General features: G+C 50.3%; 2 protein-coding genes across 2 annotated transcripts; one reads left to right on the top strand and one right to left on the bottom strand.

Annotated features, from left to right (window-relative positions):
- Positions 1-2,147: 2,147 nt before the first annotated feature.
- Positions 2,148-8,308, bottom strand: lacc1 (laccase (multicopper oxidoreductase) domain containing 1). The gene is made up of 5 exons (XM_057851573.1): positions 5,365-8,308; positions 4,516-4,694; positions 4,291-4,456; positions 4,002-4,218; positions 2,148-3,936 (listed from the first exon to the last, which is right to left on the bottom strand). Exons 1-5 carry the CDS (start codon positions 5,900-5,902, stop codon positions 3,750-3,752), a joined length of 1,287 nt encoding a protein of 428 aa, XP_057707556.1. The 5' UTR covers positions 5,903-8,308; the 3' UTR covers positions 2,148-3,749.
- On the top strand, positions 7,324-25,063 carry LOC130926611 (ecto-NOX disulfide-thiol exchanger 1-like). The gene is made up of 11 exons (XM_057851611.1): positions 7,324-7,356; positions 8,496-8,713; positions 15,059-15,135; positions 15,265-15,366; positions 16,779-16,883; positions 16,985-17,191; positions 17,262-17,474; positions 22,935-23,147; positions 24,034-24,482; positions 24,672-24,942; positions 25,013-25,063. Exons 1-10 carry the CDS (start codon positions 7,324-7,326, stop codon positions 24,837-24,839), a joined length of 1,785 nt encoding a protein of 594 aa, XP_057707594.1. The 3' UTR covers positions 24,840-24,942; positions 25,013-25,063.
- Positions 25,064-25,107: the final 44 nt, after the last annotated feature.

Below are 25,107 nucleotides of genomic sequence, written 5' to 3'. Positions count from 1 at the left end.
CCTTTGCTGGGCTGCGGGAGGAGGGATGGGCTGCGCATGGCCCCCCGCCCCCGCCCTCCCTCCCTCCCCGGGCTGGCTTGGGGGGGGGGGGTTTGGCCCTGGGTTGGCGCCCGCGTGGCTTCTCCGCCCGTCTGCGTGGCTGTCGCGCGCCCGGTGGGGCCTGCGTGCTGCTGGATGTGGTAGGGCATTCTCGGGTCGGGGGTCCCGGTGCCGGGATTGGCGATGCGGCGGCGTAGGGTTGGTCGCCAGTGGGCTTACTCATAAGAGATTCACACGATTACTGGGTTCTAGATCACAGAACTGATTTGTGTACACTCTACCCCTATCAATCACTTAGCTTATAGGCTTATAGACGCCCCCACCCCCATTCTCCTCTTTCACTGGCCAATAGGCCCCCACATGGTGTAAACCGGAAATACATCTCGCTGACGATAGCACCAGCATATTAGTAACTAGTTTAGATGTTCAATGTATTTCTAGTTGTTGTTTGTGTATGTGTTTCTTTTCCTTCTTCTCTTGTATTTCTTTTCTTCTGTCCCCCCATAATCCCTTCCTGTTCGCTGCTTTGTCATAATAAAAAGGTATTTTGAATGATCACAATGGGAGTATGTCAGACTCTCAATGTGAAACATTAAAACTGTTCAGAATCTGGGCACTTAGACTTCCATTCTCTGTGTCAAACAGCTGAACAGGACAGGTTTAAAAAAAAAAAGACTTTACCGGGGAGGCTGAGGAGTGTGATCCCTCTATAATTGGAACACACCCTCCGGTCCCCCTTCTTAAAAAGGGGGACCACCACCCTGGTCTGCCAATCCAGATACACTGATGGCCATGCGATATTGTAGCCACACAACATCCAGAGCCTTTAGGAACTCCGGGTGGATCTCAACGACCCTCGGGGCCTTGCCACCAAGGAGCTTTCCGACCACCTCAGTGACTTCGACCCCTAGAGATCGGAGAGCCCACCTCTGAGTCCCTGGACTCTGCTTCCTCAAAGGAAGGCGTGTCTCTGAAATTGACGAGGTCTTCGACGTATTCTCCCCATCGACTCGCGAAATCCCGAGTCGAGGTCAGCGGTACCCCATCTTCACCATACACAGTGTTAATAGTGCACTGCGTTCCTCTCCTCAGACGCTGGACGGTGGACCAGAGTTTCCTCAAAGTCGTTTTCCATGGCCTCGCCGAACTCCTCCCATGTCCGAGTTTTTGCCTCGGCGACTGCCGAAGCCGCGGTCCGCTTGGCCAGCCGGTACCCGTCAGCGGCCTCCAGAGTCCCGCAGGCCAAAAAGGCCCGGTAGGCCTCCTTCTTCAGCTTGACGGCATCTCCGGGTTCGGGAATTGCCGCCACGACAGGCACCGACCACCTTACGGCCGCAGCTCCGATTGGCCGTCTCGACAATGGAGGTGCGGAACATGGCCCACTCGGACTCAATGTCCCCCACCTCTCCCGGGACGAGGGAGAAGTTCTGCCGGAGGTGGGTGTTGAAGCCCTTTCTGACAGGGGACTCTGCCAGACGTTCCCAGCAGACCCTTACAACACATTTGGACCAGCCAGGTCTGGCCAGCATCTTCCCCCGCCATCGGAGCCAACACACCACCAGGTGGTGATCGGGTGACAGCTCCGCCCCTCTCTTCACCCGAGTGTCCAAAACATGCGGCCGCAAGTCCGATGACACGATTACAAAGTCGCTCATTGAACTGCGGCCTAGGGTGTCCTGGTGCCAAGTGCACTTATGTATGGACACCCCTATGTCCAGAGGTGTATGTAGCAAGGGTCCCGGGGGCCCCAGGTAACAAGCAACATGGGGCCCTTCGAGCGTGTGGAAGTACGGGGGACGGTTGGACTTGGAGCAATAGCATATTTAATAAAAGTACAATAACGCCTCGGTCTCATAGAGCGCTTTTTAGGAAACTCAAAGTGCCTGGCTTCTACTACATTAGGACATAAAACTACAGTAACATGGTACACTCACTGCTGTCTTGCTTCCTTTTCTCCTCTTCTGCTTATTTTTCGTTTGTCACTTCCAGAAGGATAACGTCTCTTCATTTTGGATATACGCCAATTAAAAAAAAGCCAAATCGCTGCTCACTCTCACTCTGAGTCACGTGAGGGGGGGGGGGGGGTGTAGAGCGAGTGAAGGGGCCTCTTCAGGGAACTCAGACACAAGACTTTCACTGGTACTGTTGCACTTGTCGCTGCGACATTGCAGTAAAGCTGCGTGTGCTAAATCTGTTGGCCCTCTGGGGGCCACTGCTGGCTGGGGGCCGTAGGCAATTGCCTGGTTTGCCCTAATGGGACGTGACGCCTCTGCCTATATTTGAACATGGTGTTCGGTATAGACAAACCGTGACGGGCACAAACGTCCAATCGGAAGGGGGTGGGGGCGTTCCTCGGGCATCTGCTGTTAGAAAAAAAAAAGCATTTGAGGCTGCTTTGATCTATAATGTGACAAACTGAAGCGAGACCAAATACAGAAATGAAATTTCAAATAGTTTCATCTAAAAGTTAAATGATGAGGGATATTTTTTTTAATGTTTTAAACTTTGTTTGCCCATTTTAAATGGGATTGACAAACTTTGAGCTTGTATTATTGACTGTGACCGCAGGGCGATGTTGCCGTTTTGTGTACCCAACAACGTTTTGACTCCGCTGTAAAATATGAGTGGTGTGGCCGGCCATATGGTGGTATATCAGATTCAGAGATTTATTTCGCCATACTTTGTATCCAGTGTTGATTTTTGATGGCCCTTTTCATTTTTGTCTCAGTCTTATGGACGATAATACTTAGTCATCTCAAAATGTTTGTCAGCGTCTAGTTTTTGTGAACGAAAACTAATTTCATCTAGTTTTAGTCGACGTTTGCCGAAAGTAGTTGTATTGAGTTCATTTTGCCTACATTTATAAATTAGTCGATTTTTTTCTTTTATCCCAGACAACAGTAGGTGATTTAATGACCTGACGTGTTTCGGCAAACACTTCTGTCTTTGTCGGAGGGTCACTGGTATTTGGAGTGACGCGTCTGTATCAGCTGATGAATGAAGGCCTGGGCGAGTTTGCTAAAAATGTTTTCGTCTGTAAAATTTTGAAAAATGATACTCTTAAAAATAAATAAAGGTTCCCAAATATTTCGAATGAGCACATATTGTAGCGTCTGCGAGGACAACGCCAACAACCTGCAGAAAAACAATATTGTTTTCAATGAATTATACCCACCTGGACACTACGAACCGCATGTAAAAATGTCAAAGAATGTAAGAGGATGCTCACCATTAGCATTTGCATTAGGCTAATGCTATGCTCACGCTACAAGGTACATTTAGTGTGATGATCACTCAGCACCTTTAAAAGCTACATGCATCTTCTCTCTGGCCAAGAAAAAAAAAACCTGATCGTGTGAGCAAGCCTGCACGGAGACCGGAGACGACAACGGACCGGAGTCCGGGGCGGGGGAGAGGCACGACACGAGCGAAGTGGCCAGACGCCTCTACGTTGCAGGCTAACCGCAAATGAACCTTCATCTATGCTTTATTTGAAGCAATCCAAAATGCTGTCGAAATTCAAAACTGATGTGGGAAATGAAACACCATTTTAAAGTATTACATTGAAATAATGGATGAAAATCAACATTGACATGATGAACACTTGAAAATAATATAATCGTGATTCTAAATAACAAACAAGCTCAAGCTACGACCTATCCAGCCGCCCCCCCCCCCTTCCCAAGGGGGGCAAAAGAGAGACTGCTTTTTCAGCCCGGCAAAAGCGAGCCTCCCCCCCGCTCCTCGCGGATCCACACGAAGCCCGCCTGACTGCCGAAGTGGGCGCCGTCTCGCGCGTGGGAAAAGAAGTCTCGCGGGCGACACGCCGTGCATGGTGCCACCCCCTCGTCGTCGTGGATGTGATGCGGCGCGATCCCCGCCTCCTGCAGTTGGAGCCTGAAAGAGGGAGGCCGGCGGTTAGCGCTAAAGAGGACCGCCGACGGAGGGCGGGCGGGCGCCACCTGTTGGCCAGCCGCAGGTCCACGCCGAGTCCGCCGGCCCGTACGGGACGGACGCATTCCGGCCGGAAGCGGGCGGCCCGTTCCGGCTCCAGCGTGAAGCAGCACGGACCTACCGAGGGGCCCGACACCACCAGGATGTCTTCGGGCACGCACCCCAGCTCTGTTGTCATGGCGGCCACCGTGGCCGTCGCCACGCCCAGCAGCGTTCCTCTCCAGCCTGCGAGGCACACGCGCCTAGCTTTAGCCTCGGCGGGGCCGAACCTCGGCGGGCGCCGGCCGGCGAGTCTACCCGCGTGAGCCGCCCCCACCGCTCCGGCCACGGGATCGGCGAAGAGCAAGGGGAGGCAGTCGGCGCCCGGCGCCGCCAGGACCGTCCCGGGCCGATCCGTCACCGCCGCATCGTAGCGCTCCGGCTCGGCCTGTCCGCACACCCAGACGCGGCCGCCGTGCTCTACCTGCGCCCCCGGCAGACGGATGATCCCACCGCTTTACGTCCGACCGTGTCCGCGCTCACCTTGAGTACGTGTAGCGGGCGCGGGTAGAATCCGGCGTGAAGCGCCAGACGGCGCCGATTCTCCCGGACCACGGCCGCCGAGTCGCGCCTCTTGGGGCTGCTGACCAGGTTCAAGGAGGACAAGGTGGGCACCCGCGACACGCCGCCCGCACGCGTGCTGAAGCCGTGGCCAAAGCACTCTGGCGGACGGACGGGAAGACTTAATTTCGCCTTTCGGATTGGACCGTACGGCGAGGAAAAAAGCGAGCGCGCCGGTGACCGTCGGATACTCGATGAAGGCAAAAGTGCAAGTGATCCAATGTTCACAGTTCAGAACACGAAGTTTGAAGTGATTATTAGGGTCATTGACTGTGGCTAGCTTCTTGACAAACACGACCGAAAACAGCCCTTAAAAATGAATTCAAATTGAAGTATGCCTGTAAAGACGATTTCATTGACCTGTGCGGAGACACGATGAGCGTGCACGTTACTGGTTAATTTGGAAGCTACGGGCAAAAAGAAGTCGGTGTCAAAACAAACCCGAAGATCGTATCCATCCCTAGGGTATACCTAGCAAATTTCATGCTTATCTGTCCACGAATAACGGAGGAGTCACCATTTCGATGAGATGCGGAACTATAGCCCTCCCTGCAGTGGTCTAAACAAGGCAAGCAATGACTTGCACTTATGCTAAAACTTAGGTGCCGAGGACACGCTACACGGGCCACAATTGGCCCCGAGTTTGCAAGCAGGTCAATGAAACATACGTGAGGCTGGAAAGAGGCGGTGAGTCCTAGCCTCGCCTAGCCGGCTGCCATGTACCCAAATCATTCCCAAGCGACAAGGGAAGTCACGCGACGACGCGCTCACCTGGAGGGATCAGCGCCGACGTCAGCACCCGGACGGGCCCGCCCACCGACGGGAGTCGCCGAAGGTAGGCGGCGACCTCATCGTCCGCCTCTCGTACGCCGCCGCCGTCGTCGTCGTCGTCGTCGTCTTCCCGGTCGCAGCCCAGCAGGTACGTCCACGTGTAAAGTGGGCTAAAAAGCGCGCGCTCGTAGCCCAGCAGCCGCGCGCGCCCCCGCCGGCTAGTGATAACGCGCAGGGAGAGCGCGCCCAGCTCGTCCGCGGAGCACTTCAGGCGGTAGGCGGACGCGGCGTCGGCGCGCCAGTCCGAGAGGACGCGCGCCACCCCGCCGCCGCTCCAGGCGCCCGCCGTCGCCTCGGCCGCGTCGCCGCCGGCCGGGCCGCCCGTCGCGCTCAGCACCAACAAGTGGGCTCCGGTGCGGGCGCCGGCCACGGAGCGAGCCGCCTCCTGGCGCAGCGAGCGCCCGGCGCAGCCGCAGCCGCAACCGTGCGCCAGGTCCAGTAGCACCGCCACCGTCGGCGCCGGCGCCGGCGCACTCATCGTCCGCGTGCAGGAGCGCGATAAAGCCGCTCCGCTCCGGGCTCGGCTCGGAACGGCGCTTCCTCTTCCGCGCTTGCTCCAAAGTCCACGTGACGCCCGGCCTGCACGGGTGGCGCCCTGCACGCATGCACCCAAAGCGGAAGGAAGGAGCGCGTGACTTCTGTGTTTTTTTCCCGTCGACAAAAATAGTCCGTCACAAATTCTTCTAAATAGTATGATGACGTTTCAGTGCCGTTGACTCCAGTAGACGTCCAATCGAATAGGACTGACAGGTTGAAGGCTTTTCTGTCTGTCTGTCTGAAGGACGCGCGGGGTGCCAACATTGGCCAAGTACAGTATTTCAACGTAGGTTTGGTGTTACGGATGGAGAGTAATTGATCTTTTTGTTCAGGTATGTGTGTTTTCCCTTTCACTTTCTACTGGTTTATGTTGGTTTTCACCTGTATTTTTCCTTTGCAGTACTTTCCACCTGTGTGATCACAGGCCTCCACAGCTGGAACCACTTCCTCATTAGTTAATCCTCCAATCATCTGGCGGTCCTGCCACTATATAAGTTGAATTGTTTGCTCGTTTCAGGAGAGGCGGTGGCAGCTCTCAATTTGGTTGTCTTGGTTTTTTGAAGCCTGTTATGTTTGACTTTGATTCTGTTTGTGAAGTTTGCTTTCTGCCACTTGTTTATTAATGATCTCTTGTCTTTTTTGCCTTTAGGCTGGCGCAGAGCACAGAGCTAGGGACTTTAGTTAGACACCTGCAGGTATACATCGTGTCTCTTGCACCTCACGTACTCAGGTACTAACTCTCTGTATTAGTCCATTAGATAGAGCGGCAACACCACCCATGTATTTTGGGGTACACTAGGTGCCTGCCACAGTAGTGATTTAGTTTGGGGCTTGTCTTGGGTTCTAGGTTTAGTTGGGGGGTTTTGGAACTTTTATTTGGTGTTTGCTGCATAGTGTAGGGGGTTGGCTAAATGTTTGTGTGCTCTGTGTCCATTGCCTTTTGTTCTGTTAAATAAACGTTTTATTTGCCATTTTGATTTGTCACTGCCTCCTCCTTGCACACCTGCCGTCTGATATTACGCTCGCGGCCCCTGACCACCAGGGGTACTCGTAACATTTGGTCTCAACATTGGTAGGGACAACATAACCTGCGTGGACACTTTTTGCTCATGGGGGACGGGACATCACAAATAAGAACCTAATTATTCGATAAGCTAAACGATCAATGCAAATATTGACATATGTACTTCCGTCGACAAAAATTGCAATTGTTATTTTCATATAGGATAAGGTCTTTTTTTTTTTTTTTTTTTAAAGCGGGAGGGAATTCGCCCTTAATAAGGAAATTTACTGTGGTTGTTTTGTGTGTGTGTTTCGTTGGGAGTGGGGGAGGTACTACTTAACCTATACATGGAACTATAGATGTTCACCTTTACGTTGTCCTTCACCACAAGAGTAATACATTGCTTCATTTGGTGGTCTTTCATCTTCTCCCTTATTTCTATCTCTAAAGTGTAAATTATGGAAAAAAATCTCAATTGGGACAAATGAAGCTTTTTGCCTCGATTATGATTATCTGACAAAAATGTCTGCCAATAATCTTTTGAAAAAAATGAAGAAAATACATTTTATTTAACACGGTAAATACAGTATACGTCAATGCACTAAAAGGTATTTCAAAAGTGTAAGGTCACAACGTACTCTAGCCCTCTTTCCTTCTAAAAAAGGCCATAGGAAGAAAAAGCAGCAGATCTTACGTTTTCCCAGTTCTATAGTTTCCAGCAGAGTTCACTACATTTGTCACAGTTTCATGAACGTTAACAGTATACATACAGGAGCTATAGGACACTTCTCTCTAAGCAGTTTACTACTCCAGTTTTGCAGGTTAGCAAGTTCACACGGTTTAATGTTATGCTAACTCTGATGCGGGTCGGACTTTCGGTAGCAAAATTAGTGGCGTGTTCCCCACCTCCACCACATTTTTACGTTATACCTACAGTAGCCGAAAAAAACGTTTCCTTAGTTTGAAAGTTGGTCATTTGACGTGAACGCGAAATGAACGGACTGGGAAAATCAAACTTTTTTATTTGTAATCGTCTTTGTTTGATGATGAAGATGACGTCATGCGTGATATAAGTATCAGTTGGAAAATAAACGGATCATATTTTTGGGCAAAGGATACAGATGATGACTCGTTTTCATATCTGTCAGCGATCCGCCAAATCCACGGACTGCGATGACACCACTGGAGAAAAAATTCTGTCGTTGTTTCTCGTATCCTGGTTGATTTTGTTGTTTGTTTTTTTTTTTTGTTTTGGTTTTGCTATCTTCTTTTTCGTATTTTGCACTTTTCATCATTTTGTATGTTTGCACCCAACGCCTGGGCAGGTTTTTTTTTTTTTTTGCTCTCACATAAAGTGCTTGACAAATGACTAATGCCGAACTGTATATTGAAATGACGATAATATTCAGCCATTGAATCCTCATCTTTACTATTATAACAGTATTTGAGCGGAATTATCGCGGCGCTTATTATATTCATCATCATGTTCTCATCTAGGTTAGGAATGTTGATGCTTGACTGATGACTTCAGTCGCTCAAAGAACACCAATTGGGAGACAAGATAAACGTGAACCTCGATACGGGAGTGCACGTCAATCAGTTTAGTGAGGAGGCTCGGCGCTGCGCGGCGCCCGGAGGACGCGCGCCCCCGTTGTGCGCGTGGCCGTCAGCGGCGGGCGGAAGCTCCTCTTCCTCTTGGCGCTACATCTTCCTCACGCAAGCTCATCCTCGACGTCGATCGGAGGAGAGGTAAGACGCACAATATCCATTCCGTCGACTGATTGATTGATGAATGGACTCCGACGTCGACAAGTCACTGGGAATTGAACGCAAGTCGGTCGAGGCTCGCTCGCTCGCTCGCTCGCGCACGGCTGCTTTCGATGATTACGCGCACGCGCAGGGAGCCTTTTCAGTCAAGTCACTCCAGGAAAGCCATCAAACAAGACTTTTGAGAAGCGCAAATGACGTCACTCGCAGGTTCTCATCTCGCATGCACGCGGGCGCGCGCGATGCGACTGACCACTCGGCTCGCGTGCAAAGCGCGCTCATGGCTAAAGTGCTAATTAGTGACCGCAGCAAACGTCATCGCGGGAGTAAGGAGGGAGGCCAAGTCAAAGGCCACGATGCAATGCCATTGACGGCGACCGACGTCTAATCCGTTTCAACGGGGAGGTCCCCCTCCGGACGGGCCCCCGCCCTCCCGTGCGACGGACCCTTATTGCCGTCAATGGCGAATGACAATGAATTATTGTCACGGTCGCTCGAAATTAGAGACGCTAGTGTATTTGCGTTATCGGCATATCGCGATATAACGCTCCACGACGGACGGATCCGCATCTGACCAAAACGGTGGCACGAGCGGATGGGAAAAAAAAGGCTTACGAATTCATACGAGCGTCTCGCCAACGATATCCGCTCGAGTCATGCACGCGACGCAGTCGGCCGGAAAAGAAATGCAATATTCTGTTTTTCGCCAATCTTTTTGGCGGGTCGCGACCCGGGACGGGATTTCGCCAGCGAACCCTAGCCTTAAACTTTGACCTCTCGGTCGGACGAGCACGCTCGCCATTAGCGTCAGACTGACAAAGCCCAGAGAAATCCGCAGGGTCGTACATATTGTCATTTGTTTAATCGGTGTGCCGTAGCGGGCGTCGTGGCATAATTGCGCGTAGCGCCGTTGATTGATGGGGCGCGAGCGAGAGGAGTCCCGCCCCCGGTGACGGATGGGTCGCCGAGCGCCACGCGAACAAGACGTTGGCGCGCCTTACATGTCGACAACAAGGCGTCTCGTTAGCGGGTGACGAGAAAGGTCGCGGCGTGCTTTTATTTTGAAAAATTGCTCGCAGCCTTCCAAGCGCCTCATTTGCATATATCTTCGCTCATTTGCATCACTGACAAATGGCGAGCGCTTCGTCGGTTTCATCATTTTCTTCTTTGTATTTATGTCACCTCATTTTCAGAGGTTTGGAAAATGGATTTACAGTGTTTTTGAGCGTCAAATCATAGGCTGCCATTGACGTCCAATCCGTTTTGTCAAATGGATTGGTCGTCAATGTCATCTAATGTTTAGTAGAAGAAAAAAAGATAACCTACATACAGGCGGCTTTTTGATTCAAAAATATATCTTTTTCAATTTTAAATGTACATTTAAAAAAAAAAAAGTTCACTATTAGAAATACAAGAAGATTTTTTTATTTTAAATTAGGGCGGTCAAACGATTACAATTTTTAATCGAGTTAATTACAGCTTAAAAATTTATTCATTGTAATTAATCGTAATTCTAACCATCTATAAAATATGCCATATTTTTCTTTAAATTATTGTTGGAATGGAAAGATAAGACACAAGACGGATATATACATTCAACATACGGTACATAAGTACTGTATTTTTTTATTATACATTATTAACATTCTCTTAAATCGATCCATAGATAGAAAGACTTATAGTTCTTAAAAGACAAATGTTAGTACAAGTTATAGAAATTTTATATTAAAACCCCTCTTAAAGTTTTCGTTTTATTAAAATTTGTAAAATTCTCAATCAAAAAATAAACTAGTAGCTCGCCATTGTTGATGTCAATAATGACACCATGCTCATTCATGGTACTAACCCAGTACTTCTCAAATAGTGGGGCGCAGAGCGATGCCAGGGGTGGCGCATGTTACCTCGGGGAACATGTTTTTTTTTTTTTTTTGCCGTACTAGAATAAAGTGTACTTGCGCATCCACTCAGTGGGTGGCAGTGGCGCTCTCATTTTGAGCACCTTGAAAGGTGGAAAAGCGCTATATACTGTAAGTAGAACAGCATTTACCATTTTCAAAGTGCACGCAGTATATTTGAAGTAAGCAAGAGCACACAGAGGCGAGATATGAAGAGCGCCGTTTTCGAAAGCCGTTTTCCGGCCGGACTCACGCAGCAACTTCTCTCGTGTCCGCCCGAGAAGTGCCATTTTCGGCTTGGGATCGTCACGACGACCGCCCGCACCAACGGTTCTCCCTCAGCTGCCGAGAATGCGCTTTTTTTCGGGTCGTTTGCCTTTTGGCTTTGACATTTAATACAGTGGTAGATGAGGAAAGACCACTGTTTACTGTGTCTAAAAATGGTTATAGCGGACATCCGGAAGCCAAATCAATTAAGACGCCACCTAAAGACATTAGACCCCAATCTCATTGATAAGCCGCTTGGTTGTTTTTCAGCGAAAAACAAGCCAACAATCGTCCCGCTTTGTCAGTGTTATACAAGTAACCCAGTGAGCACTGTTAGCATGTTCAGTGCAAAATAACCCCACACCATTGCAAACTGGAGGTGATACTGTGAGCAGCGAGCAGCGAAAATAAAAACTGTCCTTCTGTCCAAAGACACTCTTTTTTTCCCCTCCTATTCAGTTTTGGGGGTTTTTTTGGTCAAAAGTTTTGGCATATTGTCCTCATGAGTTAATGTTTCTAATCAATTTGAATTTGTTATTATTTACTGATTTTATTTTTCAGTATCAAATGGTCAAAAATGTACCTTGAGTGTATTTTTACAGTTTGGATGTGACTTTTTTTTTTTTTTTTTTTAATTCAGGCAAATTGATGCGCATTGTCTTTTCTGTTACAAACAAAACAATGTTGATAAAGTTATAAGTTGATCTCTGTTATTTTCTCTAATAGAAAAAAAGGACACAATGTGAGGCAGAGGCGTACTTATAATAGTAATATTATAGACAAATGATACTATTTACAGTGGCGGCAGAGTTTGGGGGGGGCGCGAAACATTTACGTCTTCCTTGGGGGGGGCGTAACAGAAAATAATTGAGAAGCACTGTACTAACCCATAAAATCAGTTGGGCCCAAACGCCAGCAGAGGGCGCCAAACACCAAAAAACAAGTAACAAGCGGACATTACACTGTACTGTCATTTTAGTCCGTTTGAGCGGGGCATCTGCGTTAATTGCGTCAAATATTTTAATGTGATTAATTACAAAAATGAATAACCGCCCATTAACCCGATCATTTTGACAGCCCTATTTTAAATATATATATTTTTAATGACAATACAAAAAAAATGAGTAAAGCTCATATGGTGTTTCGAAGTTACCAGCCGCCATGGATGGCGACAGACGTCTGATCCATTTTGACCGTGGAGGGGCGGCGGCGGTGGCGATCAAACTATCAATGGCAGTTCATGAGTCAAAGGTAGCTCTTATTGACAAGACAGACAAGCAAAATATGATTGCAAATAATAGGACACTGCAAAAAAGCCACTAAAAATCTCAAACAAGATAGCTCAATTGGAGGAGCAACTTGAGTTTTCATGAGTCAGTTTTTGATTTTTGTATTTTGTGCCGCACAACTGATTTGCAAAAAAAGATGGATTTTTTTTCCATTTTAATAAAAAAAACAAACAAAAAACAACATCATTTAATAGTAACCTTTTCGTAGGACTGTAATGTTAGGATAGCTTTATTCAAATTGGCACTTCTTAATAAGGTATGGGATCGACAGAGGCTCCAAATCAGGGGACTCACATGCATTTGAAAACGGTCTTTGTGTGTGTGTGTGTGCGTGCATGAACCGGGGTGATTGTGTGTGTACGTGAAACTATGTTTACGTGTGTGTTGGCATCCATCGTACTGTGTTTTTCTCCTTCCTACCTCCCTCCCTCCCTCCCTCCCGTCGTTTCATGTCCTCGCCGGCGTCCATCTTGTTTATTTTCCATCTGCCTCTTTGTAGCCGGCCCCTCCCCCACCGGCGCGTAACGTCTTGATCTATGGGCCGCTTCGGGCGAGGCGGCGTTGACGGAGAGGCCGGGGCTAGCGGCGAGCCAGCGGGTGCTCCATCAACGACGTTTGCTGGCGTCGCGCGCGTGTCTCTGTGTGTGCTAGAAGAAAAAGCACAAGTGAAGCCAGCAGAGATGGCGTTATAGGGCTCCACATAAGGGCAGGAAATGATGATGATATCATAGGACAGGAAGTCAAAAGTGAACATTTGCTCAAGACGTGTTGATCATTTACCTGGCGCCAATTTGTAAGCGTAGCCTTTGTGAACCGATACGCTCTTTCAACTTGGCTTTGCTCCCAAAGGGCCTAGCCGTGGATTTTTTCTGCACTGCCGTTTCATTGCCTTTGGCAGACAAATGTTTTCAGAGAAAACACGTGCGGCACCTCTGCCCGGTTGAGAAATTTCAGAGCGCCGCCAATTGGCTCGCGTGCAAATCACGCTAAGCGGCCTCCGGCGTGGTAGAGAGCGTCCGCTCGGCACCTTTGCGCGCTCTCCATGAATAATTGATGAGCTCATTCGACCTCGAGGTGTCCTTTCGCGGCTTCTTCGCCGCCTCTCGTCGGTTTCTTCCACGGCACCGTCCTATTTTATCTATTGGCGAAAACGTGTGTGTGTGTGTGTGTCGCTTTAATAAGTGTTTGCACGCGATGAACGCGGAGGCGACAGAGCGCGACGGCAGGTCACGCCGGCGGGGCGACGGAGGTCGAGTGAGCCTCGCTCGCTCGCTCTCGCTCTCCCGCCCGCGTGGCTTCCTTTTGACGCTAATGCTAGGCGACGTGAACAGCGGCGCGCCGCTTCCGTCCATCAGCCAGCTCAGCCATCACATTAGCGGAGCGTCGCGCGGGCTTTTCCTTTCCTCTCTGGTGCCGCGGTCCTTGACGGTCTTTACTTTGCTCGGCGCCAGAGCGACCCCCGAGGTTTCCTTCCTCCGCTTACTAAACCAGCTTTATCCGACTGCTGAAGTCGTGCGACTATATGTTATTTCTGGCAGGAGATTTCTATGCCACGTAATGTTGCCAACGGTCAACCCCGTTGTCGCGTGGTACAACCCCGAATATAGGAAGGTCCGATTGGTACCGATCGCAACTTCCGGGATGTCCCGCGCAATCCGGGACAGTTGGCAGCCTTAAAGCCACGGTGCTAAGCTATCGTTAATCGCCGTTACGAAATACGGTTCTACCAGAGTGCCGAATGATTGACGGCGATCCACGAGGACGGACGACCAACACGTACGAACATCTAGCGCCGTCGACGGCAGCGGGGCCGCCGAAATGAATCCGCTACTAACGGATGATCGATGCTTTTGACGGTAGATGAATCGTGTAGTGGAATTGTCGAGCTAAAAGAGAAAACTTTACGCTTCTTTGAAAAGAATCCACACGAGAAAAGGGGAACAGGGTCTCACGCCGGCCGCTTTCGAACTCCCCGAGGTTTCTCATTTTCTCCCAAAGACTCTGGAGTTTTCCTTGCTGACATGGAGGGTCTAAGGATGGGGGATACCCAGGACTTGAATTTATTTATTCATCTTTGTTGCTTCATTTGCTGTTTCTGATTGTGTATCTTATTGCCTCTGCCCTTCGAGACAACCTTGTTGTGATCCAGGTCTATACAAATAAAATTGAATTGAATTGAAGCCGATCGGTTCCCAGCCCGAGCCGACCCTCCGGAGACGCTTTCTCTAGTCGCGTGCGGATCGGGCCTCGACCGACATAGGCGCCGTAGCTGTATCTCCTCGTCCCCGCTTAGGCCGAACGTCCGGTGGACGCTTTCTGAAACGGATAGGACTTTCAACGAGGACCGACGACAAGGCGGCGGACCGACGGTCGCTCCGCCTCCGACCCGTAAGCTGTCTCGGGACCTGACAGATTCAGAACGGCTGTTGTCGTTGCGCGAGTACAGAGCCGCCGCCGCCGCCACTTCTTCCGGGTAAAACCTGCCAAGAGAACGGACACGAAACGCACACGGCTGGACGGACGGCCAGACGGACGGGGTGCCTGCCAGGTCGCAGTGTGAGATGGGGAAACAAGGGAGGGGAAAAGATCTAACATCTATTAAAGGAGAGTGGACAGTCTGTAATCTACTATCCAAGCCCGCGGCTCGTTTAGCCACCCGTGTTGCAAATGCGCCGCCGCGAGGCACCGCGGACTCTAATTGGGGACCCGTCTCACGGGCGCGGTTTCTCAGCTTGCGGCGCCTCCGACAGCCGAGGAAGACTTTCTCGCTCGTTCCGCGGCCACGGAGGCATTCGTCCGCGTACGAGCGGCTGACCTTTTAGTATTCTGGCTTCCGATTGGACAAATTGTAAATATCTTTTCTTCTCCGTCCGAAGGATGACCCGCCAGCTGGCCGGCGAAATGATGTCACGCGTGGATGGCGGTACGGCAAAAAGCGTGGCTTTCCTCCCAAGCAAGTTATCTTATTTTGAGATGTCTCAATGTTGTTTTGTGAAATGACTGTATATTTGTGTGTTGTGAGCGAGCCCCTCAGTTTTTTGTTTTGTTTTGACCGCTTGCTTCCTCTAATGTGTTTGCACAGTGTCAGCCAACGGCGCAACGCAACCTCCCGCCTGGGCGTCGACCCCCTCGCCCCGGCGACCGCCGTCCACCAGCTTCCTGTCGACCGAGGCCACTTTGTTCGGTGGGTAGCTGTCGCTCGGCGAGGAGCGGCGCGCGCGTCGTCGTCATTAGCGAGGGCCCGCTCATCAGTATTCACCGGCGGCGCTAATGATGTTGTTCTCGTCAAGACCGACGCGAGCGAAACGTGTCCGACGTCGCACGCCTCGCCGACCGGACAAAAGTACCGGGGCGCGCGTGCGGCGCTTCCCGCTAACGAGGCCCGCCGACGTCTCTTCGAGAGGCGTTGGATCGTGTAAAACCGTGAATTGAAAATGCTTCGCCGCCCTAAACGGGAGTGCTACACAGAGGTGCTTTGCTGACTCCAACTAGCGATTTTTGAATGAGACAAATAGGGCAAAAAATATAATGTCCGGAACAAAGTCATGCCATACAATTGGACGGCCGCGCCGCCGCCGTTCCTTCTGGCCGTCGACATCCAAAGGGCAGTGAGATCGGTTTTCTTTTGGCAAAGGATAAAGGTGACATCGGGGGATGAAAGCACGAGAATGTAACGCCGACTCGACGGGAAAAGCCCAAAAGTTGACACGGAGCGAGCGGGCGTCACCCCGTCCCCGGAGATGACGTCGTCACTCGTTAATTGAGCTGTCGAGGTTATCGCGCGCGGCGCCTCTCCGAACGCCGGCTTTCTTGTTTTTCCTCCTCCGGCCGTGACAAGGCTCGCTCGTCATCATTAGCGCCGGCGCCGAGAGCCGACCCTCCCCTGCTTTTTTCCTTCCTTTTCACTTTTCCTCCTTTATCATCAGCACCCGTCGACGTGACCCGCTTCTTGTTTCGCCGTGCCGCTTTTTCTCCCACGCTTATCTTCTTTTCCCCGCTTACCTTCCCCCTAGAGCTTCGACGAAGAGGAGAGGAGAGGATTCTTCCCTGCCGCTTTTTTACTTCTCCCACTTTTTCTAAGACTTATTTTTCCCCTCCCGTGGCGGATCACCCCTCCGTAGTCAAATGGAGACTAGCTTGGTACAAAGAAGCTACACGTTAGATAAAAAAAAAAAAAAATCACGTTACTCTCCACGCAGCCCGGCCACTACGTTTCACGTCGACGATGCCGTCGTACGTAACGCGTCACGATGTGCTTTTTTTTTTTTCCGGGGAGCTCGGTAGAGTAGGAAGATTTCGACCCGAGGTCCAAGTTATGCCGACTTCATCTTACAATCTGTCAGATCGATAGGAAACGATCGCATTTGCATCTGGTCGGACGAAAACCGGCTTTCCTCTCGTTATGTTTTAGTCTCCCGATACGTATTTTTGTCATCACGGTCACGAAAATATTTCCGGTCGACAAAATAGTTTCGTTATCGTCACTAAACAATTTATCGTCGTCGAACACGCCAACGCTACAAAGATTTGCGTAGACGTAGCGCGAGACGCGATCCCGCCGACGGTTCGGCGACTCCCGCCTCTGCTCGTTTACAGGTTCCGGGTCGGAAGGAGTTCCGGCGCCACCCTCGTCCGCCGCGCCGCCGCCGGTCAAGGAGATCATCCGTCGCCACGGATGCACCCTCTTCCCGCAGAACCCGAGTAAGAACGACAAAAAGCCTAAGCGCGGGGGTAGAGACGATCGTTACGAGAGCGGCGACGAGAGCGGCGGCGCGACGCTAACGATGGCTCCCGTGCGTTAGACCTGCCCCCGCCGCCCACCCGCCAGCGCCCCCCCGGCTGCAAGACGGTGTTTGTGGGAGGCCTTCCGGAGAACGCCGGCGACGTCGTCGTCAGGGAAGTCTTCGGCCCCTGCGGCGACATCACGGCGCTGCGCATGAGCAAGAAGAATTTCTGCCACATTCGATTCAGCGACGAGTTTATGGTGGACGAAGCGCTCCGCCTCTCAGGTGACGTAGCGCCGCCTCGGGTCGCGTGCTCGCGACGAGGTTGGCGGGTGGTGACTTTGTCGCGTTTCAGGCTACCGTCTTCAGGTGGGCTCCGGCGCGGACAAAAAAGACTGGAGCAAGATCCACGTGGACTTTGCGCAGGCGCGAGACGACGAGTACGAGTGGGAGTGCAAACGGAGACTTCTAGAAGCAGAAAAAGGACACGGGCGTCCGGACGCCGCGCCGCTTCCCGTGCCGCGCTTCTCTGAGCGCGAGCTGGCGGTCTTGGCCGAGGGCCTGAAAGGTGAGACGCGAAGACGCCGAGACCGGGGCTCCGGAAGGATTAAATGATGAGGCGTTAATGATCTGAACCGTTAGGTTTTCTCAATGTCCCTCTACTGGGATGTCTTGAACGAATTCTATCGACATACTTGGTTTTTTCATTGAATACTTGTAGCTTCTGTAGCCGCGGGTCGGACCGCAGAGGTCTGCCTCTGGCTGCCGCCCAACTCTGTACGCAACCGACCCCTTTGGCGCCTCCCACAGGCGGGGGAAACCAAGTAGCCTTTCCGGGCCGTGCCAGGCCGGCCACTGGACGCTCGCCTTCTGAGGCCTGGATCCAAAGGGGGGTTAACCCGTGTCTGGGCAAGGGAGTGCTGAACTTGTACTTTTACTTTTTGGAATATTATTTTGAAGTAACATTATTCTTACTTGAGTACAATTTTTGGCTACTCTACCCACCTCTGATCATCACGCACTAAATGGAACGCTGCTGAGCCGAGTGTGTATTTTCAATCAATCAATCAATCAATCAATCAAATTTATTTATATAGCCCTTTACAAAACCCGAAAGGCCTTCAAAGTGCTTTACAACAAAACATGGCTCAAGATAAAGAGATGGCAGGAAAAGGTTATACAATGACATTAAAAAAACAAAACAAAAAATAAAACAAAGACAGCGCATCGCGATAAAAGTCCAGCAAATAAAACAATAAAACCGATAAAATCCAAAGACATTAAAAAACCCTTTAGCAAATAAAAGCAGGCTATCCTAATCCGTGTAAAAGGCGAGTCTAAAAAGGTGCGTTTTTAGCCGAGACTTAAAAAGACTTAGACGGTGACTGTGCGGATTTCGGGGGAAGGCTATTCCACAGCCTGGGGGCAGCAACCGCAAAGGATCGGTCTCCCCACTGTTTAAGTTTTGACCTCGGAACATCTAAAAGAAGCTGGCCGGTCGAGCCAAGAGTCCTGCCAGAGTTACGGAAAGTTCAAATTTCCCATAAATAAGATGGAGCCTGGCCATTAATAGAATTAAAAAGAAACAGTAAAAGTTTGAAATCAATTCTAAAATGGACTGGAAGCCAGTGGAGTGATGATAGCACGGGGGTAATACGCTCACGTCTAGGTGTACCTGTTAAAAATCGAGCAGCAGCATTTTGAACAAGTTACAGCCGAGAAATCGAGGACTTGGGGAGGCCAACATAAAGTGCATTGTACGTAGTAGTGCAGCCTTGAGCTTATAAAAGCCTGAATTGCTTTTTCAATGACATCTAGCCGCCAGAAGGAAAATTACAGGTAAAATGAAACATTCCGCACCTTTTCTGTTATTTATTTATTGTCATCATCATCGGTATCATTGACAGTTACAAGATGGCTTTGTGATATGATTAACCCGAAGAAAAAAAACGAAAAAAAGACAAGGGCTGACGGGAGAAGCATATGCTTATGGACTCCCGTCCCCTTAGACCAGGGGTGGGCAAACTATTCCGGAAAGGGCCGCAGTGGGTGCGGGTTTTTGTTCATACCCATCATGAGGACAGCCTTTCACCAATCTGGTTTCTTACAAGTGCAATCAGTTGATTGCAGTCTGGTGCTTCTTGTTTCCACTGAAACCTCATTGGTTAAACTGTCTGTGCTGAATCAGTTGGAACAAAGACCAGGACCCACTGCGGCCCTCGAGGACCGCTTTGCCCACCCCTGCCTTAGACCAAGGACGCACAATCAATACATGGTAGAGTAGGCATTATACATTGTGGTACATGAACATTTTTTGGGGGGGTTTGTTTTCACATGAATTTTTTTCCCAAAAGTCCTTGACACGACGTAACACTTAGGTAAAGTTGTCAATCAACTGTAAGTTCATCGGTTAGGGTGATCGTCAGATTTGTGTAAGGAGGAATAGCCGAGGGAGTCACGGAGGCCCACCTCCGCCGCGGTCCGCTCAGGTGGTTTAGTCTTCGCCCGCCCTGGCCTGGTTCCCACGAGTGAGCCCGAATCTCCGTAATTATTTTCGTCACCATTTGTGCGGCGGCAGCACTCGACGCTGCTTGGTCCATCTTCACCCGGGACAAATCATCACAGGCCTCGTTGAGGTTGGCGCACGCCGCGTTGATAGCGTCGGCGATCTTGCGAACAAGCTCCATGGCTTCTCTGTGGTGCCGCATCACTCTCACCGAGAAACGGCGCATCCAAAGGGCACCGATAAGCAGCAGGAGGGCGAGAACCGGCAGTGTGCCGAAAATGAAAACATCTTCCGCACCCTCGATCCGAAGCGCCGTCAAACACATGGGCCTCCATTTCCCCCAGCCATCCTCCGTATATCCAGACGTGAAGGTGTTTGCCGGACATGGGCGTTGGCTCGATGTCGGTCGCATTGTTGAAAAAAATCCCGTCCAGTGAACTCGGCGACCAGTTTAGTAACTTCATTGTACACAATTGTTGCAGTTCTAATCGAAGGTGGACAGCATTCACGTATGTCAGCAGTTCATGTTCAGTCTTTACGACGGGGCTTAATATTAGGGCATGTTATGTTGTGAGTACCTCATCTTCCTTCATTTATTTGTTGTGGGAACACTGTGTTGTGTCTGTGTGTGTGGCAGAGCACCTTAGTTGGACGCTCGAGCTGTTGTTTTGTAGTATTGAAGGTCAATCACGGTAGCGACTAAGAATACCGTCTTTGTATTTTCTTTTGAAGGCAGCTAGTGACCCTATGCTGGTCAGTGCAGGGTCAATAGCATTCCAGAGGCGAGCGAGCACCAATGTTAGTAACCGAAAATGATTTAAAGATAGTTCTAACTTGGCCATAAGTAAACAACCTGTTCCCTCTCAAATCATAATTGGATTCCCTCACTTGGAAGCCAATTTGTAAGTTGGACGGAAGACAATTTGAATGGGCCTTGTACGTCATCGGAACAGTTTTGAAGTGTATCAAATCATAAAGTTTTAAAAGCTTGGATTTGGTGTAGAGCTCATTTGTGTGTGCTCTGAATGGCGCGTTGTGGATGATCCGAATCGCTTTCTTTTGAAGGATCAGTAGAGGATGAAGGTGTACTTTGTATGTTTGTCCCCTCATTTCTGCACAATAGTTGAGATACGGCAAGATCAGTGCACTGTAGAGAGTTTGGAGAACCTTCTCATCTAGCATATTTTGGGCTGTAACGAGAATAGAAATGCTTCTGGCAAGCTTATTTCGCCGATGGCTTACATGGGCCTTCCATGTTAATAAATCATCAATTACTACTCCTAAGATTTTGTGCTCCCTTATACTCTTTGTATTGTCATATGGTTTATTTGTATGTTTAAGTGCTCCTTGAGACCTTTTCTGCCCAATAGCATGTATTTTGTTTTTTCAAGATTCAGAGATCATTTATTAGTGTTGAAGCATTGCTTCTTTTCTAGTTCCACATTTATGAGGTTAGTTAGACCTATCAAGTCCTTCCCTGAACAAAAGATATTGGTGTCCTCCGCAAAAAGGACCATTTTTAGTAGTTCAGACACTTTGCATATGTATAAAATGAACAGTTTAGGTCCCAGGACAGAGCCTTGAGGCACGCCGCATGTAATTTGACGTGTTGTTGATCTGCCCCCATCCAATGTTACATATTGCGATGGATTATGTAAATAACTACGTACCCGCTTCAGCACAACACCTCAAATTTCAAATCTCTCTACTTTGTCCAGTAAGATAGTGTGGTTACCTGTGTCAAAGGCTTTTTTCAGATCCTGGAAAATTCCCACGGAGTATTGCTTTTGGTCAATAGCATCAGTGATGACTCTGCTAATGCCTGCACGGTGGAGTGGTTTTTCCTCAACCCAAACTGGCTATCATGTAGCAAATGATGCTTTGTTATGAATTGGTCCAGTCTGTTATTGAAAAGTTTTTCCAGGATTTTGGATCATTGAGGCAGAATTAAAATGGCTCTGTAGTTCTTGAGTTTCCGCTTGGAAAATTGGGACGATTTTCGCAATTTTCATTTGGTCAGGGAAGACTCCTGTCTCCAATGATTTGTTGAAGATATGGGTTATGGGGGGGAGATTTTCATTTTGAATGTTTTCAATGAGTTTCATATCAATGTCATTTGAGTCAGTCGAGTCTTGGTCTACAAATCGTGTGATTAAATTCTTAACCTCAACGATCTCTACCGGTTCCAAAAACATGGATTTCGGCGTTGGCTCGGGGAGCCGCAAGCATTCTTCCAAAGGGATGTTTTCCACTCATTTCGGCCCGACGGTTATAAAGAACTCATTCAATTTATTTGCAATCTCTTCTTTGTTTCTTAATTTCGTGTTATTAGCATAAAAGAAGCCTGGGCAAGATTGTCCGGACTATCATCTCACTTGAAATTTTCCATAGTTTGCACGTGTAGTTTCTGCTATCTTCCAGTAATTTACTATAATGTTGTTTTTTTGCAAGCTCTCAAAATGGCGTTTCATTTATTTCTGTATTTTTTGTATTTGTCCTCTGCAAGCTTTGTCTTTAGGGGGCAGTGGTCTCCAAACTATTCAACATAGGGCCACGGGCAGTGGGTGCAGGATTTCACTCCAACAAAACAAGACCACACCTTTTCACCAATCTGCTGTTTTATAAGTGGAATCAGTTGATTGTCGTCAGGTGCTGCTTGTTTTAGTACAAACTACATTGGTTAAAAGGTCTGTGCCAAAAACCACAGCGGCCCTCGAGGACCGTTTTGGAGAGCCCTGCTTTAGGGAGATGAAAGTTTTGTCTAGCGAGTTCTTTTTTTTGCAGGCATTGATAAGAGACTTAGACATCCAAGCTTTGCTTTGTGTATTTTGTTTCATGTGGATTAACTTGACCGGGCAGTCTTTGTCATACGTCCGTTGAAGTGTACTTCTAAAACAGCCGTAAGATGCTTTTCCATCCAATGCATTAAACACATCGTCCACACCTCACCCATTTCTCGGTAGACTGTTTTGATTCCCGCAGAAGGCGTTGAAATCTGTCACGGATTCTCGTGGGGACGATCGCGTGAGGCTAGTGACGTAGCCGTCATTCACGCTGTAGCGGCACACGCCGCTTCCCGTGACATAAATAGTTTGCTTGTGTGCCTGTTCAACGAATAGAGAGCGTTTTGAATGTTGTTTTGTGTGTCATTGTGCGCGCCCTTGTAACGCGTGGCTAATCTGCATCCGCCGCTTCGACAAAGCTTCTCCAAGCTTTTTATCGCCGAGCGTGCACGTTAAAGGCTCCCTAAAGGATCGCTAATGCGCGCGGCGCGTCTTCGCCTCGCTGCTCCGTTTGTCATTGAAATGAGGCGCGGGGGCGATGACGGCGGGCGGAGCGTGGCCGCCGGATAAAGAGCGCCGCCCGAGCGCGGGAAACGCGAGGCGTGGGACGCCCGAGCTCCCGGGGAGGAAGGGTCACATTAATGCCATTTCGGTGGGGTTACGATTGACGGGCTTTGGTTTTTGTCGACGAGCTCAGAAAAGCGAGCCGTGACTCCCTCGCGCGTTTGTTTTGTCGTAGACAGGCATCACTTTGGCGGGGCGGCGGCGGTGCTACTGTCCTGGCTGGACGGCGGCGAGGTGACGCGCGCCAACGCCAACCAGGTGTACGCCTTGATACAGAGCGCCAACGCGCACGCCAGACGACTGCGGCTGGAGGCCGCGCAGCAACGACGGACGCTGCGCAAAGCGAGAGACGCCTTCGACGGCGCGCTCGCCGACATCCTCCGGCAGAGTAAGAACGCCAAACTCGCTAGACTGGGGGTGTCCAGGGTTTTTTTTTTTTTTTTCTTTTCTTTTCAAAGGCTTGAAGGGCCAACTTCGTTTGCGAAACAGGATCAGAATTGGCTTTTGATCATGGATTTATCGGGAAGAGTTAACTGAATGACATGTCATCCTTCCCAACTGAAATGGACTAAAACCATCGATGGCAGACGATGAGTTCAGGCTACTAGCAACAAACTAATCGGGCGAATATTGCAATATACAGCTGATTTTCATTGTGCACTTACATTTGCACCACTCAAACAAATTTGGTAGCAGTCAGAGGAAAAAAAAAAGTCGCTGTCTCATCATCATCAAGCTCAATGGATCACATTGGAAGCCAAATGCTGAAATTGTCCAACATCAGGTTTGAGCACTGAGCTCACGTGACCATTGTCACCTCAAGTGACAAGTGCAACAGTAGTAGGCCAAATTCAATGTCGTCTTCATCATTTGCGGCGGGCCAATCAATTCTGCTAGTTTGGACACCCCAAGATGTATCAGTCACAGTTTAACGGTCATCTGTCCATTGGCAAAAGCTCATCCGCCATCAGTGTCTGTCCTTCATGCGGTCAGAAAGTCGAGAGAACGGAATTGAGTCTAACGTGCGTCCGTGCGTTTACGGACAAGCAAAGACAGACGCGTTCCGCCGTACAGTACGTATGTGAGCTCACGTAACGCGAGCGCACGCGCGGGTTGGCGCACATGCGAAGCGCTCACAGGTAGGTGCACCTGTAGGCAGCGCTTGTGCAGGTATGCAGCAGACAAGCATGTAAATGGATTGTTTTTGTGTTGACCCCATCCTCCTCACTTCCTCACTCCCCCCCCCACTTCACTTCCTGCGCGTGCGGCCCAAGTGGATCAGATCTCTTCGGTGTTGACGGCGTCGGGCCGACAGAAGTCTCGGGAACGCTTCTCCAAAGCTCAGCGCAAGAACATTGACGCGTGGACCCGGCAGTGCCAGGTTGGTAACCAGCAAGGTCGGTCGGTGGGTCGGGAGGCGAGTGCCCGTTTAGCCCGCTCCAGGTCAGTGCCCGCTCCATCGCGGACTCGAGCCCTCCTCCGCGACCGGACGGACGGGAAGAGGGCGAGTACGATGACCGGGGCGACGCTGTCGTTCCAGGTGGCCGGCGACGAGCTGTCGGAGCTGAGACGGCGCCGCGACCGGGACGACGACGACGATGACGAAGGCCCTCGCGGGAAGATGATGAAGACGGCGCCCGAGCGGCGGCCGGACGCTTTGCAAAAGGAGGCGAAGATCGCCGGGGCGGACGCTTCGGCGCTGCTGCTGCTTCAAATGCAACAGGTGCTCGCTTTCTTTGATTTCATATCTCGACAGTATTGTCAACTATTCCGTCCCGACGGAATGAGTCGTAAACCCTAACTCGACGAGGAAGGGCGGGCGGCCAAAAATGGACTGTTAAGGGGGTAGATTTCTTGGGACGCCCGCCGCCAGCGGCCCGTGACGTGCGGTACCGCGCTCGATTCTGTGTAGCAGGTGCGGAGCCTGCGGCACGAGCTGGCGGCTAAGGAGGCGGAGTTAGAGCGGGCCCGCGAGAAAGCCCGCCTCCCGGAGCGCTCCGGCCCAAAGGTCAGCACCGCGCCGCGCTCGGAGCCCTCCCTTCCCGCCGCCCCTCCGATCAGGAGAGCTCACGTCTTCTAGGTCGACGGCTCACCGCGGACGGACGGGAGCGGAAGGAGGCCGGTCGGACCGGAAGGTTCCGGAAAAGGCGGCCCGGTGTCCCAAGAGGAGGCCCTGCTCCTCGGTAGGTGGGAAAGCGCACGCACGCACGCGCGCGCAAATGAGACTTTTTCCACCTTTCTTTTTCTGCTCAGGCGTGATGTCGGCTTTTCTGCACGTTCACCCCTTTGGAGCCAACCTGGAATATTTGTACTCCTACGTGCACACGCTCCACTCACAGGTACTCTAC

The sequence above is a fragment of the Corythoichthys intestinalis genome, chromosome 12 (assembly GCF_030265065.1).
Source record: "Corythoichthys intestinalis isolate RoL2023-P3 chromosome 12, ASM3026506v1, whole genome shotgun sequence".
NCBI lineage: Eukaryota > Metazoa > Chordata > Actinopteri > Syngnathiformes > Syngnathidae > Corythoichthys > Corythoichthys intestinalis.
Note: the sequence above shows the minus strand (reverse complement) of the source record. Positions and strands in the feature narration are given on the sequence as shown.

What these genes read in the sequence shown, in the direction of transcription:
- lacc1 (XM_057851573.1), bottom strand. Translation starts at nt 5,902, where the DNA reads ATGAGTGCGCCGGCGCCGGCGCCGACGGTGGCGGTGCTACTGGACCTG. An exon ending in GCCCGCTACACGTACTCAAG is followed by an intron (nt 4,457 to 4,515) that starts GTGAGCGCGGAC and finishes CCGGGGGCGCAG; the next exon opens with GTAGAGCACGGCGGCCGCGT. An exon ending in GGTGGGGGCGGCTCACGCGG is followed by an intron (nt 4,219 to 4,290) that starts GTAGACTCGCCG and finishes TGTGCCTCGCAG; the next exon opens with GCTGGAGAGGAACGCTGCTG.
- LOC130926611 (XM_057851611.1), top strand. Translation starts at nt 7,324, where the DNA reads ATGTTCACCTTTACGTTGTCCTTCACCACAAGA. An exon ending in AAGCGTGGCTTTCCTCCCAA is followed by an intron (nt 15,136 to 15,264) that starts GCAAGTTATCTT and finishes GTGTTTGCACAG; the next exon opens with TGTCAGCCAACGGCGCAACG. An exon ending in GACCGAGGCCACTTTGTTCG is followed by an intron (nt 15,367 to 16,778) that starts GTGGGTAGCTGT and finishes GCTCGTTTACAG; the next exon opens with GTTCCGGGTCGGAAGGAGTT.